The sequence below is a fragment of the Chiloscyllium plagiosum genome, unplaced genomic scaffold, assembly GCF_037043375.1.
Source record: "Chiloscyllium plagiosum isolate Xiang-an unplaced genomic scaffold, Cpla_swu_hap1 HiC_scaffold_13, whole genome shotgun sequence".
NCBI classification, from domain to species: Eukaryota; Metazoa; Chordata; class Chondrichthyes; order Orectolobiformes; family Hemiscylliidae; genus Chiloscyllium; species Chiloscyllium plagiosum.
In genome coordinates this window covers 79,620,798-79,642,330 of record NW_028270151.1, presented here as the reverse complement: position 1 = coordinate 79,642,330, position 21,533 = coordinate 79,620,798, and the positions used below count along the sequence as shown (strand labels likewise).

The 21,533-nt window shown below is 41.1% G+C and overlaps 1 protein-coding gene across 1 annotated transcript in view; it reads right to left on the bottom strand.

Moving 5' to 3' along the window:
- The window catches only part of LOC122555741 (allantoinase, mitochondrial), a 31,842-nt gene extending 18,644 nt beyond the window's left edge, over nt 1–13,198 (bottom strand). The window contains exons 1-2 of the mRNA XM_043701808.2: nt 13,038–13,198; nt 2,239–2,390 (exon numbers count right to left, since the gene is read on the bottom strand). Of these exons, the coding sequence (XP_043557743.2) occupies nt 2,239–2,390; nt 13,038–13,187 (302 nt within the window). The 5' untranslated portion in view covers nt 13,188–13,198. The remainder of the gene's footprint in view (nt 1–2,238; nt 2,391–13,037) is intronic.
- Nucleotides 13,199–21,533: the final 8,335 nt, after the last annotated feature.

Below are 21,533 nucleotides of genomic sequence, written 5' to 3'. Positions count from 1 at the left end.
ACTTTGATTCCAGACCCCATGAAGTCTCATGTTATCAGGTCACAGAAGGACCTGATGCTGGATGCTGGAATCTGAAACCAAAAGAGAAAATGCTGGAAAATCTCAGCAGGTCTGGCAGCATCTGTAAGGAGAGAGAAGAACTGACATTTCGAGTCTAACTGACCCTTTGTCAGTTTTCCCACTAACTTCTTCTCAACTGTAGGCATAGCCTGCCTGATATGTTATTCAGAGCCTGTCTGACTTGGGTCAGATTTGGGGCTATCGGGTCATATTTTGTGATGGGCATTGAAGCCTCACATTCAGACTACATTTTGCGCTCTTGCCATTTCCAACTCAATGCTAATTCCAACGGGTTTTCAGCAGGGAGGAGTGCTGATTCATCAGCAGTTTGAGGGCATTAGGTAGTAAGTAGCAGGGGGTTTTCCTGTCCTTCTGTGACCTGATAACATGAGACTTCATGGGGTCTGGAATCAAAGTTGAGCACTCCCAGAGTAATTCCCTTTCAATCATACACCACGGTGCTAACGCCTCTGTTGGATAGGACATGCCCGGTGGATGGTGATGTCTGAGACATTGGATGGTATGATTCCATGATTATGACTGTCAGTTTTTGTTTTCTAGACAAGCCCATAGGACAGGCCTTCCAGTTTTGGCACAAGTCTACAGAAGTTTAGCAAGTGAGCTTTGCAGGGTTCAAGTAAACGGGCTGTCTTTGTCGTTTCTGATACCCAATGTTGATGCTGTTTGGCTTTATTATAGCAGCTTTACTGTGGACTTGCAACTAAGTGTTCTGCCAGGGCATTTCAAAAAGCCATTAAGAATCAACCAGATGGCTGTGGATTTGGAGTCATCAGTGAGCCAGTCTCAAGAAGAATGGTAAATTTCATCAATAAGTTGTCCTTTTATAACATTCAGATAGTTTTGAGGTCACCATCCCAGGCACCAGCTTTCTATTCTGTAATTATAAAGTGAAGTCAACTGAAAAATGCCAACTGTGGTGTTGAGATCTGAACACATATCCCTGGATCATTGGTGCAATAACTTAACCATTTTGACATTGCAGCAATTCAAAGAGAAATCTGACACACTGGCAGATGAGGGGTTTAGACACCAGTCTAACACATTATAGGGATTCGGAAAACAGGCCGACACACTGACACACAAAAGGGGTTCACATACTTGTCTAACACCCTGACACACTATCGGGATATGTGTACTTGTCTAACATGCTCACACACAGTTGGAGTTCAGGCACCAGTTGGAAACACTAACACTATTGAGCTGATACATTAATACATCATAGAAGTTCACACGCTTGTCTGACACAGTACACATCATAGGTGTTCAGACTCTAGTCCATCTGACTGACAGAGATATAGGTACCATTCCTGCACACAAACACACTATATGGGTCCACACACCAGGTTAACACACAAATGCACTGTTGATGTTCACACTTTAGTTTGACACACTAACACATGATATGGATTCAGACAACAGGGTACTGTTGGGGTTGATAGATCAGTGTGGCACACTACAGAGGTTTAGGCAACAGTTGACACATACAGGTGTTTAGACATCTCTCTGACACACTAAACAGGACAGATATTCAGGTACCAGTCTTACACACAACACACCACTGGATTTGACAAATCAGTTTGGCATACTAATACATTTTAGTGGCTCACACAGCAGACTGACAAACTATAAAGGTTCTGGCATTAATCTGATGCTCTAATAAACTATGGATTTTTAAACATCAGTCTGACACACTACCACAATACAGGTGTTTTGGCTCGACCCTGCCATGTTAATGCATCAAAGGGGTTAACACTCCTGTCTGACCCATTAACACACTGGAGGGATTCCGCTAACAGGCTGACACACTAACACAATGTAAAGGTTCAAATACTTGTCTGACGCAATACCACACCATAGATGTTCAGAAACTAGTCCAACAGACTGACGTACTATTGGGGTGAACATACCAGTCTGACACACTAACTTATTAGCAGGGTTCAGGCACAAGTCTAACAAAGCTAACATACTTTAGGGTTCAGGTACTGATACCTAGCATTAACCCTAACTTACCAGTCTGATTCACTAAAAAACTAATCGGGGTTCAGGTACTAATGTGACACTAATGCATTCTTGGAGTTCAAACATCAAGTTGGCACACTAACACACGAAAGGACTTCCTGATATACTGAGTGAAACATTTGCATTATGGTTCCTTACAGTGGCATGTCAGCAATAGTTGTTATTCCACCTGCTGCTGCTGCTCTTGTCGCTGTCCAATAGCCTTCCCAATTGGTGCGTCCCGGTTCATTAACATGGACGTGACTGTCCACCACACCAGGCATCACCACGAGGTCTCCAACATCCAGAATCTGCACCAAGTCAATGATTAACAGAGATTAACACAGGCAAACACTACTTGGGAAGAACACAGTCAATCATTAGACCCATCACTGGGTCACCAGTACAAATATTGTTTGTATAGGCTTCAGCTGTGGGAAAAGGTTTCAGCCACTTAAATGTGGAAGGACAGTGTTATGTTGAATTCCTTATCACCTGGGTTTGAGTCTAACATAGAATAACAGGGTGAACAAAATTGTTGTATTGATTGTGACTGAAGTGAACTCAAGCAATTCTTAAACATTTCCACATACGTCCTGCACCAGTCTGTGTTGTGGTAAGAAATTGGAAATCTAATACACTAACCGCACAGGATATCAACAGAGGGAAGTGGTCAATCATTCTGTCAAGATGTGTTGTGACCTAGGCATAGGATTGGGCCAGTGCTGTACACTTCAAGAGGTCTTGTTTACATAGTGGCTAGTTGGTTAAATCAGACAATTAGGCAATTAGTGTGTTAAAATTTTAACCCACTGAATTTCCAGGGACTGAAATCAATTATGGGAAAATTTAGGAAGTCACTTAAAGTAATACTAACACCCATGACTGAACAATTGACAATTGAGGGAGTTTTTGATAAAGCAGTGTAAAGGTAGCTTTCCTCTGTTTTTAAGCTGAGCTGTACTTGAGTGAGAAAGGTTTGATGGAAAAGTACAGAAGAAGCTGTCGAGAATGTGGTGTTGGAAAAGCACAGCAGGTCAGTCAGCATCCGAGGAGCAAGGAAGTCGACATTTCAGGCATAAGCCCTTTATCATTTGATTCCTGATGAAGGGCTTATGCCCTAAAAGTTGGTTCTCCTGCTCCTCGGATACTGCTTGACCTGCTGTGCTTTTCCAGCACCACACTCTTGACTCTGATCTCCAGCATCTACAATCCTCATTTTCTCCTCCCTGTAGAAGAAGCTGTGCTCTTGAACCTGTGCTGCACTTGCCTGGGCAGTCTGTGTCAGACAGAGAGCTCTTACCATCCTTGGCAAAGGTTTAAATAAAACTGGCAAAAAATATTCAATGGTTTTGAAGTTGCCACTGCTGATGTGTGTAGACGATGACTCAGCAACATCTTAATACATGTTGCATCAGCATTAACTTAGTTAAAGCACCATCCAATTTTGAAATGGAGGGATTAGCGACTGCAATTAAAATAGCAGATGAGCAATGTTGCATCAAACCCTGAAATACTTGTCCAATTAATGCCTCCACAGGTTGCACAGCTTTGCCATGTTAATGTTTGTAGCCCAGGTAAACTTAGGTAGGTGCCACATCAGGTAATGTCAAGTTGACCCGCTGCTTTTCTTGATATTAAAGATCTGCATAAAGCCAAATGTATCACCAGCCATGTTTGCTGTCACTGGGGGTGACAACGCTTCCTTTTGTACCCAGTGCATTGTGGGTAACTTCAGCTCCTTAACACTCTGTGGATGGTACTTGTTAAACTAGATTCTGTGTATGTTTTAAAAAGGTTAGGATAAAGCCAAGTTGTATGTTCAAGAGTGACAGAAAATGGTCAGATGATTGAAGGAATCGACACATAGAGTCATGGAATCATACAGCGCAGAAACAGACCCTTCAGTCCAACCGGTCCATGCCGAAAATAATTCCAAACTAAACTAGTCCCACTGCCTGCTTCTGGCGCATATCCCCCAATGCTAAATAAAATAATGCTAATACCTTTTGATACAACCAGAATCCCTTTGTGATTTAGCTGGATACCCCAAATCGTTAAGCTCCTGGGTAAAGAGTGTTGAATGAGCTTCTCTTCCGTATTTACCTGTCACCTCGGTTTGTCACAACAAGGTTAATTTGAAAAGGATCCTTTTCCTTATGGATGCCCTTCCCTCAGACAAAGTGAATTTATGGTTTAAAAAGAGCCAATTTAACCAAGTTTTCTTGAGTTAACAAGCAAATGTGTTCATTAATGACTAAACATGAAAAGTAATATAGTCAAGATTAGAATGGTGCTGGAAAAGCACAGCAGGTCAGGCAGCATCCAATGAGCAGGAGAATCAATGTTTTGGGCAAAAGGCCCTTCATCAGGAATGAGGCTGAAGAGTTTCAGGGCAGAGGAGACAACTGTGGGGGTTGCAGTGAGAGAGAGTCTCACTGAGATCCTTGTAGAGAGAGGAGGAGAACTTCTTCAAGGTAGGCATCCTTGGAAGAGGATTCGCAGTAAAGTTAAAATCAAGTAGGCGGAAGTGGATTAGTAACAATATATGCATACACACAGATTACAAATAAGAATTTAATGCTAAAGAAGATTAAAGTTAAAAGATTTATCGATCAGTTTCTCGGGATCATTTGTGAAGAGCAGACAGTAGAAAGTTGCTAGTTAAGCAGTTGATTTGGAATTCTTGCCTTTTGCTTGCCAGTTGAAATCCTTTTACCTTTTAATGGTGGCTCTCTGGTCACGCTCAGAGTGAGAGAATCCTTTTACTTGCAACACCGTGGTATCTAGTGGGTGGTTCTTTGTCTGTGACCTTCTCATCACACTCGTGTGTGAATCCAGGCTGGTACACTTGAATGTCTTAGTTCACTGACACACCTTCTTCCTGCAGCACCCCTCTCAATAGCTCGCATACAGCAGTGTTGCAGTTGGTTTTTAATGCCTTTTGTTGTATATTCTTGGAAGGACAAAATACAAAAAAAGTCTGCAAAGAAGTGGACTTTTACTGAAAGGCAGAAGATAGCCATCCCCCTTGTTATCTTTTCCTGTTAAGTATTTTTGTCTGTTTGAAGTTTCCTTGAGGCTTTCCACACCCATCCCATGGGTCTTATACAGGTATTTGCCAGACAGCATTGAACTTACATCCACTGTCCTTTTTTGTCTGCAGCAATCCCCCTTTAAAACAACATGTTTTGTAATTAAAACTGGAAGTTGCCCATAGTACATTGGGTTCTCATCTGTCATTATGATAATTGCACACAACAAGAGGGAATCCTTCAGAACGAAACAGCATGTTCCAGAGATGCACTGCCTTCATTAAGGCAGAAGAGAAAAGATTTGCTGAGCACTTACCATGAGGCTCTAAGTAACATCCAGGTGAATCATCACATCAGAGAACCACTTCTTTTCTCTTCAAACAAAAGAGGATTGACTGAAGGCTTTCAATGGACGCTGTTCCTCTGCACAATAATTGCTTGCTTGGAATTAATTGGAATTTTTTGAGAAAGTGTTGATGAGGCTTTTCCTTGATCTGCTGCACTCTGTTTGGTACATACTTGCCCTTGTTTCATGATTTTGACCCAGTTATGATGAAGGACCAGTAACGTATGGCCAAGTGAGGGGCTTATGCCTGAAACATCAACTCTCCTGCTCCTCAGTTGCTGCCTGATCTGCTGTGCTTTTCCAGCACCACACTTTTCAACAAGTGAGGACAGAATGTGACTTGGAGGCGATCTTGGACCATGCATATGCTGCTTTTGTAATTCTAAGAACGGAGGCTTCAGGTTTGGACTGTGTTGTTAATGAAGACTCTGTAAGCAACTACAAGCAGCTAACAAAAGCTTAATAAAAGAGATTTGCTAGTGGAAACCACTAATTATAGAAATTAGTTTCCACAGGCTAATTATCTTCCAGACTTGGTAGGTTAATTCAAATGAAGAAGAACAAATTTGTGTTTGTATAACGCCTTTGGCAGTATCAGGACATTCCAAGGTACTTACCACGGGTGAATTACTATGATCACAGCAGGCAAATATCAGACATCTATAACAAAACTCTAGAAACAACAAATCACCAGCCATTGGCAATGTTACTGGACTAGGAATCCAGAGACCCAAGCTAATGAAAGGTGGTGAAATTTGAATTCAATTAGAAAATGTTGAATTGAATGGTGGTCAAATTATGATCATTGTCATAAATAACCATTTGGGTTTGTGAGCCACTCAGTTGTATCATACTGCTATGGTTTATGAAAAGGAATGAATCCAGAGGGACTCATTAGCATTGACCCAAGCATCAGAAATGACAGTGGCAAATCACCCTTTTCAGTCCTACCTTACTGCAAAGTCTACCTTACTCACAACTGGGAGCCTGTGCCAAAACATGGGAGAGCTGCCACGCAGAGTTTTCAAGTCTGCCATACCTTACAGATTACACAATACCTCAGAAACTGGTGGTGGCAGGCATGGTGACATGGTGGTACTTTTATGTCAAAAGTAAATTATCCTGGGACTTCTCACCATGATGTCTCATGGCATCAGGCCAAGCACAGACAAGAAAACCTCTTGTTGATTATCATCTTCTTCCTCACCACCCCTCAGTTGATGAATCTGTAAGCCTCCATGTTGAATACTAGTTGGAAGAATCACAAAGACTGACAAGGGCACAAACTATACTCTAGGTGGCACACTTCAATGTCCACCACCCAAAGTAGCTTAGTAGCACAACAGCTGATCAAGCTTCCTAATTCATAAAGGAAGTAGTTGCTAGGCTGTGTCTGTGGCAGGTGGTGAGGGTGCTGATATGAGGTAAAAACATACTTGACCTCATCCTCACCAATCTGCTTGTCACATGTGCATCTGTCTATGAAAATATTAATAATGGTGACCACAAACAGTCATTGTTTGTACCTGCCTTCCTACTAAGGATAGCTTCCTCACGTTGTGAAGGACTGTCACCACGCTAAATGGTATTTTGAACAGTGTGGTGCTAAAAAAGCACAGCAGGTCAGGCAACATCTGAGGAACAGGAGAATCGACATTTCAGGCATAAGGTCTTCATCAGGAATGAGGCTTGTGGGCTAGGGCTTCATCTACCTATCGCTTTCCCAGCCAACTTCCCCCTGGCCCCAGCCCCACCCTCCTCCCATTTATCTCTCTGCGCCCTTGGCCCACAAGCCTTATTCCTAATGAAGGATTTATGCCTGAAATGTCAACTCTCCTGCTGCTCGAATGCTGCCTGATGGGCTGTGCTTTTCCAGCATCACACTCTTTGACTTTGATTTCCAGCATCTGCAGTGCTCACTTTCTCCTAGTTGATATTTTGAACAGATCTAGCATCTCAAAGCTGGACATGGAAGAGACATTGTCGGCCATGTGCAGCAGCAGAATTGCATTCAACAACAGTCTGCAATCTCTTGGCCTGGTATATCACCCATTCTATCATTACCATCAAGCCAATGGATCAATAAAGAGCACAGGGCACACCAATAGCAGTACCAGGCATACTGAGAGGTGAGGTGTCAACCTAGTAAAACCACAACACAGGACAACCTGAATATAAAAGTACCATAAAATGGTTGTTACACAGAATGAAGCCAATTAAACTGTCATACCTATGCTGGTTCATTGCAAGAACAACACTGTTGGTTCCAATAATTTTCTCTTTACTCACTAGCTATGCAATGTTTTAGATCAGATTAGATTACATTACAGTGTGGAAATAGGCCCTTCGGCCCAACAAGTCCACACCGACCCGCCGAAGCGCAACCCACCCATACCCTTACATTTACCCCTTACCTAACACTACGGGCAATTTAGCATGGCCAATTCACCTTACCTGCACATCTTTGGACATCTTTGGTTTTCTCTTCAGATAATTAACTGGTACCCTTTTGAAAGCTACAATTGTATTTTCTGTCATCATGGCCCCAGGAGATGCATTCCAGACCCCAACTCCAGGCTGTGTTTTCCTCATGTTAGCTTTGGTTCTTTTGCCAATCACCTTATATCTGTGTCCTCTGGATCTTCAGCCTTTTGCCATCAGCAGCATTTTCTCCATATCTATCCAAATCCCCCTCTGATCTGGAACATCTCCTAACCTGCTCTTCTCTGAGGACAATAACTTCAGCTTCTCAACTATGTCCATGTTACTGAAGTGCCTCGCCCTGGAATCGTTTACATTAATCTCTTCTTCACCCTCTTCCACATCTTCATATTCTCCCTAAAGCATGGAGACCAGAACTTGACACATTACCCTAGATGAGTCTGAACCAGAGCATTATGAAGGTTCTCCATAACCTTTTTTAAAATTAATTCATGGGATGAAGGTGTCACTGGTGAGGCCAGTATTTAGTACCCAGAATGTAGTCAAGAGCCACCTACATTGCTATGTGTCTTGAGTCACATGTAGGCCAGACCAGGTAAGAATGGCAGTGCCTCAGTGAGCCCAAATGGGATTTTTCCGACAATCAACAATGGTTTCATGGTCATGATCAGGCTCTTGGTTCCAGATGTTTATTGAGTTCAACTTGCCACCATCTGCCATAAAGGGATTTGAATCTGGTTCCCCAGACATTATCGAAGTCTCTGGATTAATTGTCTAGCAATAATACAATAATGTCATTGGCATAATATCATTAGGCCATAACTGCCTTCCTTTAGTCATGGATGTCACTCTTGGTAAACCCTGGAACCCCTTATGCTTTATTAACCATTTCCTGAGCCTGACTTGCTACCTTCATTGGTTTGTCCTCATAAAGCTCCAAGTCACTCTGCACCTGCCTCCCCTTTGGAACTGTATCCTTTAGTTTATATTGCCTCTCCTACCTCTTCTAACCAAAATGTATCACTTCACACTTCTGTGTGCCACCAGCCACTCCCATCCAGTTTTAAGAGTTTATCAGTTTCCTCTTCACAATTTGCAATCCTTCCAGGTTTTGTGCCAACTGCACTTTTTGCAATTGTGCAGGATCCACCCAAGTTTAGATCATTAAGATAGAAATCGAGAAAAGCAAACTCTTGGGGAACATCATGGTATACTTTCCTTTGAGTTCAAACCACTGGTCTCCATTTCCTGTCACCCAGCTAATTATCTGACTGCTAATGCCCCTTTTATTCCACGAGCTCCAAATTTGCTACCAAATTTATTATGTGGTATCAAAGTCTTGTAGAAGTCCATTTACATCAGCTCAATCACATTTGCTCATTAACCCATTTGCGGCAAGTGCCAATGACCTGGGATGTTGCTTACAAGTTGGAAGATAAAAAAACAAATGAGGTGTACATGGATAGAGATTGGCATTGATTGGATTGGCCTACAGAGAGTCAACATAGATTCAATGGGCAGTATGTTTTCCTTCTGTGCCATTAATAACTCTGTTACATTCCTTGGTCCCTTCATCAAGGTGATTAACTGCAGTAATGATCTGTCCAAGAGCAGATCTTCTGCTCCTTGTTTGTCTTACTTTGGTCTTGTTTTTCTTCTTCAGTTGCTCAGAAGCTCCCATTTTCAACTTAAATGAGCCAGTGACTGGAGAAAAGAACACATGAGGTAATTTTCCTCATATGTATTTCAAGAAAACACACACCATTGTCCCTCAGGTTCTAGGAGGAGAAAGTGAGGTCTGCAGATGCTGGAGATCAGAGCTGAAAATGTATTGCTGGAAAAGTGCAGCAGGTCAGGCAGCATCCAGGGAGCAGGAGAATTGACGTTTCGGGCATAAGCCTGGATTCCTGAAGAAGGGTTTATGCTCGAAACGTCGATTCTCCTGTTCCCTGGATGCTGCCTGACCTGCTGCGCTTTTCCAGCAACACATTTTCAGCTGCCTCAGGTTCTAGCTGTTTCCAAACTCACTAATGAAAATGTACTAGTGTTACCCTAGGCCATGGTTTGTAATGCTGAGTGAGAGCCCATTCCTGGGCCCCTGAGCAAATCACAAACAGGCAGCTGCCCCGGCTGTCTCAAATGACCTTGCTATCCTTAAGTTCTATCATAGATTCCGAATAGGCAAGGCACAACACTGGTCCATGTAGCTTCCCACTTGCTAAAACCCAGCAGCCTAAAAATGCCTGTTAATCTCTCCTTAATATGACCCAGGCTTCCCACTTAACCATTCAAGGCTGAGTGGTCAGGGCTTTCTCTTCTTTCACAGAACCCACTCACCTTGAAGGCAGCCCATATTTAAACTGGTGCTACAGTATAAGGCGTGAACAAGGAACCTTGCTAATGGCCTGCAAGACATTTGTGAACCAAGTGGGAGTCTGAACAAAAAGCCAGCGCCTGATCAAGAGGCATCATGCAGTTGTGAGTGTGGAGAATACTGGGTGGAAATGTGAAGATTTCCAAGCTGCCGATAGGGATCCTCTTGGAAGGAGTGATCACGGTATGGTTGAATTTAGAATACAGATGAAGAGTGTGAAGATAACATCCAATACTAGGGTCCTGTGCTTAAACAAAGGAGACTACAATAGGATGAGGGAGGACTTGGCTAAAGTAGACTGGAAACAAAGACTTCATGGTGGGACAGTTGATAAGCAGTGGAGGACTTTCAAAGTGATTTTTCAAAATGCTCAGCAAAAGTATATTCCAGTGAAAAGGAAGGGTGGTAAGAAAAGGGGTAATCTGCCATGGGTGCCTAAGGAAATAAGGGAGGCTATCAACTTGAAAGAGAAGGCCTACAAAGTGGCCAAGATCAATGGGAAACTAAAAGATTGGGAAAGCTCTAAAGGCCAACAGAAAGCTACAAAAAGAACTATAAAGAAAAGTAAGATAGAACATGAGAAAAACTAACACAAAATATAAAGACCGATAGCAAAAGTTCCTATAAATATATAAAATGAAAAAGAGTGGCTAAAGTAAATGTTGGTTCTTTAAAGGATGAGAAAGGGGATTTAATCATGGGATATGAGGAAATGGCCGAGGCATTGAATAGGAATTTTGCATTGGTCTTCACAGTGGAGGACACTAATAACATGCCAGAAATTGACAAAGAGATGAAGGTAGGTGAGGACCTGGAAACAATCATTATCACAAAAGAGGTAGTGTTGGGCAAGCTAATGGAGCTAAGGATAGACAAGTCTTCTGACGCTGATGGATTGCATCCCAGGGTACTAAAAGAGATGGCACGTGAAATAACAAATGCACTTTGGGTAATTTTCCAAAATTCTCTGGGGCAGTTCCAGCAGATTGGAAAACAACAATTGTGACAGCACTGTTTAAAAAGGGAGGTAGACAAAAGATGGGGAATTATAGACCGGTTACTTAACCTTTGCAGTGGGGAAGATGCTTGAGTCTATTATCAAGGAAGAAATAGCAAGGCATCTAGATAGAAATTGTCCCATTGGGCTGATGCATTACCGGTTCGTGAAGGGCAGGTCCTGCTTAACCAGTCTTTTGGAATTCTATGAAGACATTATGAGCAAGGTGGACAATGGACTCAGTGGATATCTAGATTTCCAAAAGGCCCTCGATAAGATGCCGCACAAGAGGCTGCTCCATAAGATAAAGATGCATGGCATTATGGGTAAAGTATTAGCATAGATCGAGGATTGGTTAACAGGAAGCAAAGAGTGACGATAAATGAGTGCTATTCTGGTTGGCAATCAGTAACTAGTGGTATACCTCAGGGATCAGTATTGGGACCACAATTATTCATAAATTATATAGATGATTTGGAGTTAGAGACCATGTGTAGTGAGTCAAAGTTTGCACATGACACTAAGATGTGTTAAAAATCACACAACACCAGATTATAGTCCAAAAGCTTTATTTGGAAGGACTAGCTTTCGGACGCTGCTCCTTCATCAGGTCACTGCGGAGCAAGATCATAAGACACAGAATTGCTATAAATTATGTGTCCTATTATCTTGCTCCACAGCTACCTGATGAAGGAGCAATGTTGTGGAAGCTAATACTTCCAAATATATCTATTGGACTATAACCTGGTGTTGTGTGATTTTTAACATTGTCTACCCCAGTCCAAACACTGGCACCTCCAAATCATGACTAAGGTGAGTGGCAGAGCAAAGTGTGCAGAGGACTGTGAAACTTTGCAGAGGAATATAGTTTTTTAAGTGAGTAGGCAATTGTCTGGCAGATGGAATACAAGATTAATAACTGTGAAGTTGACTATTTTGGTAGGAGCAATAGTAAAAAGGACTATTACTTGAATGGTAAAAGTTGCAGCATGCTGCTCCGCAGAGGGACCTGGGTGTCCTTGTGCATGAATCACAGAAGGTTGGTCTGCAGGTACAACAGGTAATTAGGAAGGCAAATGGAATTTTGTCCTTCATTGCTAAAGGGATTGAGCTTAAAAACGGGGAGGTTATGTTGCAGCTGTATAGGGTGCTGGTGAGGCCACACCTGGAGTACTGCATGTAGTTTTGGTCTCCTTACTTGAGAAAGGATGTACTGGCACAAGAGGAGGTTCACTAGGTTGATTCCAGAGTTGAGGGGGTTGGCCTATGAGGAGAGACTGAGTAAATTGGGATTATATTCATTGGAATTTAGAAGAATGAGGGGGGAGTCTTATAAAATTATGAAGGGAATAGATATGATAGATTAGAGAGGAGGTTTCCCTGGCAGGTGAAACTAGCTGAGAGGCAATAGCCTCAAAATTAGGGGGAGCTTATTTAGGACTGAATTGAGAAGGAACTTCTTCACCCAGAGGGTTGTGAATCTGTGGAATCCCCTGCCCAGTGAAGTAGTTGACACTACTTCAGTAAACGTTTTTAAAGCTAAGATATTTTTTTTTTCAACAGTAAAGGAATTAAGGGTTACGGTGAGAGGGTGGGTAAGTGGAGCTGAGTCCTTGAAAAGATCAGCCATGATCTTATTGAATGGCAGGGCAGGCTCGAAGGGCCGGACGGCCTCCTCCTGCTCCTAGTTCTTATGTTCTTATGATACAGTGTCCTATTCCTGTTTTGTTAATATCTAAAGTGCACAATATCAGCAAGGCTTACCTGTTGATTTGTTGTCTGTGGCGCTGTGACTCCCTCAGGCACAATGTCCACAATCTTACCCCCTTCTATGAAGATGTGAGCTGGGCAGATCCCTGAATCCAATACCACCTTTCTGCTCCGCACCACGGACAGCTCAGAGCCCACTTCCATTTCGAACAACAATTCGTCCAAAGTGTTCGAAATGTTTTTGCGTGTGATCAGTCAATTATGTGTCCCAATCACCAAGTCAATTATTAATGAATGATTGACAGCAGACAAAAAAAATTCTTTAACAATGTTACGAAGGTCCATGGGCACAGGGAGCAAAAGGCTTTAGAAATCCATTTCTGTATCTGACATATGAGTGATTTTACACTTCAATATGATTGGGGCACAGACTTGAATCCAGCTTGTGCTGTACCTGCTTTGCATTGCTACTTGCTGCCTAAGATAGCATTTGGTTCATGGTGTGCTACTGGCCATGCTTGGAAATCCAGTTGGTACCATTACCTTTGCTGTCTCCTGCTGCTCTGTGGATGTGCATAAAAAGGAAAGACACTCATTCCGATGGAAAGAATCAAAGTCTTACACTTATATGAAGCTTTCCATGACCTCTAGAGATCCAAAGCATTTCATAACATCATAAGTTAATTATGCCTTCGCACTGGGTAGTGTTATAGAGCATTTGCAGAAGGAGGTAGGTTACAGTCACGATGTAGAGGAGCCTGTGTTAGACTGGGGTGTGCAAAGTTAAAAATTACACAACACCAGGTTATAGTTCAACAGGTTTAATTGAAAGCTTTTGGAATGCTGCTCCTTCATCAGGTGGTTGTGAAGTGTAATGGTTATAGTGACATCTGATCAGATGGAACTGGAGACTGAGTCTGCAGGGCTCAGAGTAAGATGTCTTATCTTAGACCATCTGTCTATAGTTATATTTAAAGGACCTTATGCCGTTCACTCATATTCTAATCTGTGCCTTCTGTGACAATACTGTGGCTTTAATTGGAAATACTGTGTATTTTGTTCTGGTTTATTTTAGAGACACATTGAACGAGAGATGCTGAGCTGAATGTAAGAAAGTTAACAGCTTGTGAGACCTTGGGTTCTTTTTTAAAAGTTGGAACAATAGAAACAGCCAGAATGGGTGGGGTCAAGATCCCACAGAACCAAGATCTTTAGCTTTGAACAGTTACTGTTGGAGTCTGGAAAAAGTGAGAGGTATTTTCCCCTCTCTCTGTTACAGCCAAAACCTAGGAGTTCTCTGCCTGCTACAGGAGTTGCATGTGAGACTATATGTGTTTTGAATTTGCCTTTTGCCAAGGGCATGTTGAGAGGATGTTACTATATTGGAACAGTTAATTAGTAATGATTACTGTATCTGTTATTCTGTCAAGTTTTCCAGTAGAGTTAAGTTATTCCAATTCTACATTTCTTTTGTTGCATTTTAACTATAACGGATGAACAAAGTGTGTTTTGTTTTAAATCCAGTAGTTTGACCACTGAATCGCATCTGGAATGCAACACCTTCAAAATAAGAAAAAGTTAGGTTCTAGACTATCTTTTGAATATTTTGAGGAACTCTAGTCTGCTCCACAACCTCTCAGATTATTGACTTGTGTGTGAAAACAGTTCGTCCAATCAATTAATCAACCAACCTAACACATTATCACACCAGGAGTGGTGTATTCAACATAAGTTTATGGAGCCTATGACAATTGATTGTTGATGGACTTTAATACACATAACTCGCTGATTAACACTGAACAATGCACTAATTAAAAGCTGTGCTAATGTGTACTGTAATGCCATTACAAGTGTGGATCCACATGCACAGCAACAGAGTGCTGCAGCACTATGTCACAGCCGAGGGACTGAGCATCAGGTGCCTGCCATAAAGATGACACTGCCCATACATGGGGCGACAACAAACTCAAGCATCGCCCCCAACTCTGCAGAAATGCAGAGCAGCTCCGAGCAGGAATTGAGTTGTTTCATCAGAACTGGAACTACATCACTGACAAGAGGTTGAGAATAAATACAAAGGAGGAGCATGGGCGTGAAAGGAGAAGAGAAGGGCTGTGCAAGGTTACAAAGCACTGATGATAATGAAGGTAAAATATTGGTGATTTAGTGGCATGCCTGAGGTTGCTGCCACTGGATATTGGCATCACTAAACCTCATGTGTGCAGGTGGCTTTTGACAGCCCCCATCAATGCTGGCCTGTGTTGGAGGACACACATTCCATCAAGCAAAAACTTCAATGAATAAATGCTTTCACTTTAACCCCTAGTAAAATCACTCAAGAAAGCTTGTAAAGATAAGCCCAGCAATCACAGATCAGTCAGTTTAACTTCATGAGGGGGGGGGGGAGGATAGGCTTACCAGTCACATGGAAAAAATGTGTGGGTCAATTCAGGAAAGCCAGCATGGATTTGTAAAAGGGAGCATCGTGTCAAACTAACTTGTGGAGTTTCTTGCAGAGAAGGTTAATAGGGGCGATGTTGTTCATGTGGTGTATGTGGAACTTCATAAAGGCATTTGGCAGACCACCACTTAATAGGATTGTGAAAAAAGTTAGAGCCAGTGGAATAAAAGAAACATTAGCAACATTGATATCAAAGTGACTATAGAATAAGAGAGTAATGTCTCATGGGTATTTTTTGGGCTGGAGGACATTTTGTAATGCAACTCCCCAAGGATAAGTATTGTGGCTCTTGCTTTTCCTAACATATTTGATTTTAATCATAGCCGTGCAGAGGTCAGTTTCAAAGTTTGCAGACAATATAAAACTTGTGAGCATTCTAAACAGTGAGGATGTAAAAGCCGTTGACAAGTTAGTGGAGTGGGCAGATAGATGGCAGATGAAGTTCAGTATGTAGAAATGTGCTGTGATATATTTTGGTACAAAGGGCATGGGCTGCCTGGAAGTGTATTGGAGGTAGAGTTTGAGTTTGATTTACTGTTGTCACATGTTACAGTGAAAGTGTTGTTTTGCATGTTATACAGGCAGATCATACGGTAAAATGTGCATTAGGGTAGCAGAACAGGGTGCAGAATACAATATTACAGTGGTAGAGAAGGTATAAACAGAAAGATTAGAATTATTGTTGAGAGGTCCATTCAAAACTCTGATAACAATGAGGAAGATGCTGTTCTTGAATCTGTTTGTACGTGTATTCAAACTTTTACTTCTTCTGCCCAATGGGAAAAGGGTGGAAGAGAGTATAACTGGGGTGGGAGGGATCTTTGATTATGTTGGTTTCTGTTATTGAGGCTGTGGGAAGTATAGATGGAGTCAATGGAGATGGAGGTACGTTTAATTGAGGTATTCAAGAGGATAACAAATGATCATTTAAATAGAAGCAATCTTCATTGGGAAAAAATGTTTGGCACTGTCAAAATGCTCAGTCCCTTGCTGGCATAGCTAATTAGCTCACTTGGTTAGCATGTGGTGCGGATAATGCCAAGGTTGTGGGTTCGATCCCTGGACGGGCCAGTGACATTAACTTACTTTATGGGGTCTCAGTGGTTAGCACTACTGCCTGACAGTGCCAGGGACCCAGTCTGATTCCAGCCTCGGGTGACTCTCTGTGTGGAGTTTGCACATTCTCCCCGTGTTTGTGTGGTTTTCCTCCCATAGTCCAAAGATGTGCAGGTAAGGTAAGTTGGCCATGCTAAATTTCCCATAGTGTTAGGTGCATTAGTCAGAGGAAAATGGGTCTGGGTGAGTTACTCTTTGGAGGGTCGGTGTGGACTTGTTGGGTTAAATGGTGTGTTTCCACACTGTAGGGAATCTAATCTGCATGATAGGATGAAGTGTCTCATGAATTGTAACCGTTCTGTGACTGTCACTCAATCTATGCTGACAATCAAATGATTCTTAAGTCTGAGTCGTACGTTTCCGCCATCAGTTTGCATTGTATGAACACTTCCACTATAAAACCTCCAAACAGGGTGTGGAAAAGCCAATCCGGGGATTAGCTCTTTCTTGCTAATACATCAAAAATATACAATCATAAAGTCATGACTCTCTTCAAACTTTATTTTCATAAAGCTTTAAACACAAGGTATCTGCACATCATTAAGTAGACAGATTTAATTGGCAACATTTACAACAGAGGTTGCAAAGACAGTTGAGTTCAATCACAATGTATTATTAACTGAATTGGTAATTATGAACATAGAATTATGTTAGGTTGGTATCCGTTGGTGGGATTAGTTTACATTTCAACACCTTAAACAGTTATTGAGTTGCTGACATTAGATATCTAGTGTAGTAAATGTATTAAAAGCCAAAATTAGTTCACCTCCTTAGCAATAACTAATAACTTTTAAAGTTTTAACCTGAGCAATGATTCCAGAAGCTTTGTGGACTCCTCCTTGTGTTGAATGACTAATGATGGTTAATGATGGTGCTGTTAGCCTTCTGAACTGTTAAGTGTGATGACCCTGCGTGTGTAGATGTGATACCCATTCTGTCCTTGGTCCTTTCCTCTTGAACAGGTCGACCTTAATGTTCCTGTTGTTATGTTTAAATCAACCGTGTCCAATCTCTCAATCTTTAGGATCAGGAAAAGTTTTCATTCATCTGTGTGGCAGATTTAATATCTATTCAGCTACAATAGCTGTAATTTATTAAACTGTGGATCACTGTAATGTCTCTCATCGCAGCAGCACACCCAGCAGATCCCCCCACCCTCCATAACCCACATCCCCCACCTGTCTCTTTGTTTTAAGTCTCACTCTCTCTCTGTCTCTGTCTGTCTCTCTCTCTCTTTCTCATATACTGTATTGGTTCACTAGAAGATGCCAGAGTTAGGAAACACAATTTATAAGGAGGAAGTTGAGATATCAGGATTAATTCTACTGGATGAAGAAGCTCAAATTTAGAAGATTTCAAATTTTGCAAAAATGTTCTGATAGACTGAATATATAAAAAAAGACAGTTTCCCTTGTTTGAGAAGTCAGTCAAGATGGATTATCTATTCAAAGTTATCTCTAAGAGTTAGAAAATCTTTATTTAAACCTGAAATATTTTTTGCCCTTTGAAGTCATTAAGGTATAATCAAAGCAGCTCATAGGGGAAATGTAGATGATCATTTGTAAAAGAAACAGATGCAAGTCTATGGGAAGAGAACAAAATGATGAAGAGATTTTGAGTTGAGTTAGCAACATTGAATGTGCCAAATGGCTGCCTTATGTGCTGTCAACTTCTATTCTTCCGTTGTTGATGGTTCTCTTTCTCTTTTCAAAAGAATCACTCTTGACATTATTCGTGATGATCTTTTTGTTTTTTATGCTAATATGGTCATGCATACAAAGATACAGAGAGTATTATAGTACAACATTTAATCTAAGACTTTTAATTTTAAACTTAATAATTTAAAATTTCCTATATCTGTGTGTCACTTACTCTTGGTTCTGTTAAAGCCTCTTCAATGTTATTGTTAACCAGCCTGGCTGGCACACATTGTCCTAAGAGTGTTCTTAAAAGTCACTTTAAATAGCAACATGAGGAGTCAAGCTGAGCTCAATCAGAGTTTTGTTTTAAAAAACCTTTAATATCATCACCCCAACCCACACTGCAGGAATAGATTGAAAGTGGCATACAGATGCTTCCCACATATTCGTGACACCCACCCCCATCATTTTAAGGTAAACTTTTTTCAAAGTGTCAGGTCTGACTGGTGAAAATGTAATGTATGGACCCTTTTCTTTTCAAATGGTTTTAAGGCCACACCTGAGACCTTGGGTTCGAGATAGACTGGTCAAGGAGAAGACCAAATCAAGACTGTCAGCAAACGTTGGCTTCTGTGGAACTCTATTTTTTGAATGTTGATACTATAATACAGTGAGCAATAGATATCTGAGAGGTGTGGGTTTATTGTTAAATTGCTATGAGACTGTGACCTATGATCGTCCATCTTGGATCTACGTGACTAATTCCACCCACGTTGTGCTGTTATACTCTGTGGGAATCAGCTGAGCAATATCAAGGGCCTGAAAGCAGCTGCACAACATCCTACCCCAAGGTCATAACCATTGATTAAGCAATCTGAAATGAGTTACTTCAGTTACCTCTTTTACAACATTTAATGTACATTTTGTCCTTATCTCTCCAGCACTCCCCAAGTTCTTGATTTGATTCATCAGTAGTGGCAGGTGGGTAAGTAACTCTTGAGGCAAAATTAGTGAGCTTTCCTTTTCTCTGCTGACTTCTATTCAATGAGAGATTTAATTGACCTAGTGACCTGACCACCCACCCTGAAGGATAGTATTTGCTGTGGGGCTTTGCACTGATATAACTGTAGGAATGTACCGGTAGATTGGGTTGTTTCTTCTTCTCCCTTAATGGCATCTGGATTGGATAATGGTACCATTTCCCCAAGAAAAAGCATGATGATGTTTATCTTTAGGGAGTTGGTCTCATATGTGAGATATTATGCTATAGATTATCTTTATTAACTCACTCACCAGCTTGCTATATTCATTAATATCAGGTTCCTATTCATTCATTCATACCCTTTATAACCCGTTATTTACTACAACATGGTTTCATTCATTCGTTCATAAAATGGTGGTTCTGTAGTATATTTTACTAACCAAATTGAAAAACAATCTTTTCAAACCCGTTATTGCATTTTCACACCTTATCAGTCCTTGCTATAAGCAGTGTTTACCTCTAAATAACTGTAGCATACAGAACAATACTATCCCCATGAAGTCTCCATGAAACATAATGTTAATCAGCCCTTACCAACCATCTCCTGGCCTGCATAGATTCCCAATTAGTAAGTACCTGTTAAATACCTTTTAATTCCACATGCTGCATCCGAAAGGTTAGAGTATTGTGGAAGACCCCTCACACCCCTCACTCAAACTCTTTCCCCTCCTGCCATCTGGCAGAAGATACTGGAGCATACAGTTTCTCACGGCCAGACTGTGCAACAACTTCTTCCCCCAAGCCATCAGGCTCCTCAACACAGTGTAATCGGACTCTTTCACCTGAAATTCTTTTGTATTGCTGCTAGAAAAATGTCTATTATTCATCATTCTTCTGTTCCACTGTAACTTGTGTTACACTTGTTTTTGTACTTCTTATGCACTTTATGCCGTGTATGATTGTGTAGTTTGTGCTGTCCATGTAGCACCCTCGGTCCTGGAGAAATGCTGTCTTGTTTTTACTGTATCAGTTGTATATGGTAGAAATGACAAATAAAAAGCTACTCTACTCTACTCTAACTGGGCCAATATCCCTTTAAGAAACTAAGTGACAGAACAGCGCTCCCATGAAATTGCATGAATGAAATTCATTCTGGCAATTAGTAAATAAATCTCACAACCCAGCTGCAGTAATCAGTTTAATGTCCTTTATTCTTTTAATAAGGACAGGTACAATTTCTAACTTATTTAGAGCATATAGGCCTAGTATTTTCACTAACGGTTACTAACTTAAACGACAAAAGGGCTAACACCTCTTAATCATGCAAGCAGACCGGACAGACGGCCCATCATAAGTAGCAGCCAGCACTTAGCATGTTTTAACCCATCTCCTGTCTCCCAGGACAGAAGTCCTTCAAACTTTGTGTACTAGAGATAAAAATGTAACACCATTGTAATGGAATTTTAATATATGTAAGAACTGTGTATAAAGGGGCTCTTGTCAGAACTGTATTTCAGGATTCTGTTACTACCTCGACCTTGTGCTGTGATTGCCGAATAAAAGAGACTGTTTTCACCACTCACCGATTCTAGTCATTATTTGGACACAATCCCATACATGTAAAGAACTTATTACATTGCATTACTGATGTGTTTTTCGTAGATCAGCGTGAAAATGATTTGGTTTGACATCTTAGTATGTTCTCTACATTGTGGCACATCTTTGAGAATTGGCCTCCTATCCTACAATGAACACATTTTTTGTATACTTAAAAATCACACAACAACAGGTTATAGTCAGGTAGCAACGGTCCAAAAGCTTTACTTCTGAATAAACCTGTTGGATTATGACCTGGTGTTGTGGGATTTTTAACTTTGTCCATTCCAGTCTAACACCAGCACCTCCACACCATTGTTTATATAGGCTGGGCACATTTGTCCTCATGAATGTGGAGGTTTAGAACTAAAACTGTGATGAGATACTGTGGCGTTAGATTATTTGGAACTTTGCATTATGGTATATTTACCAAATGTCCTCTAGTCAAATGCTCAGTTATGCTTTAAAAAATCCACACTTGGACTATGGAATTTTCTGTATTAGATGGAATTTTGCTGTATAATGCTTCTTGAACAATATTCTGCACTCTGCAACCATTCCTTTTTGTACATTCAAGAGAAAGATCCCATTTTGATTGAAGAACTGATTTATCTAAGAGACCAATGATGATTCTATTGCACTTGAGCTCTTGTTATAACTTTCTATAGATTTGTGGTTCAGGTAATACTACAAGTAATTAATGAACAGATTCCCTGCAAGTTAGTCTCTGCTACTGAAGTGTGATCTTGTCAGTG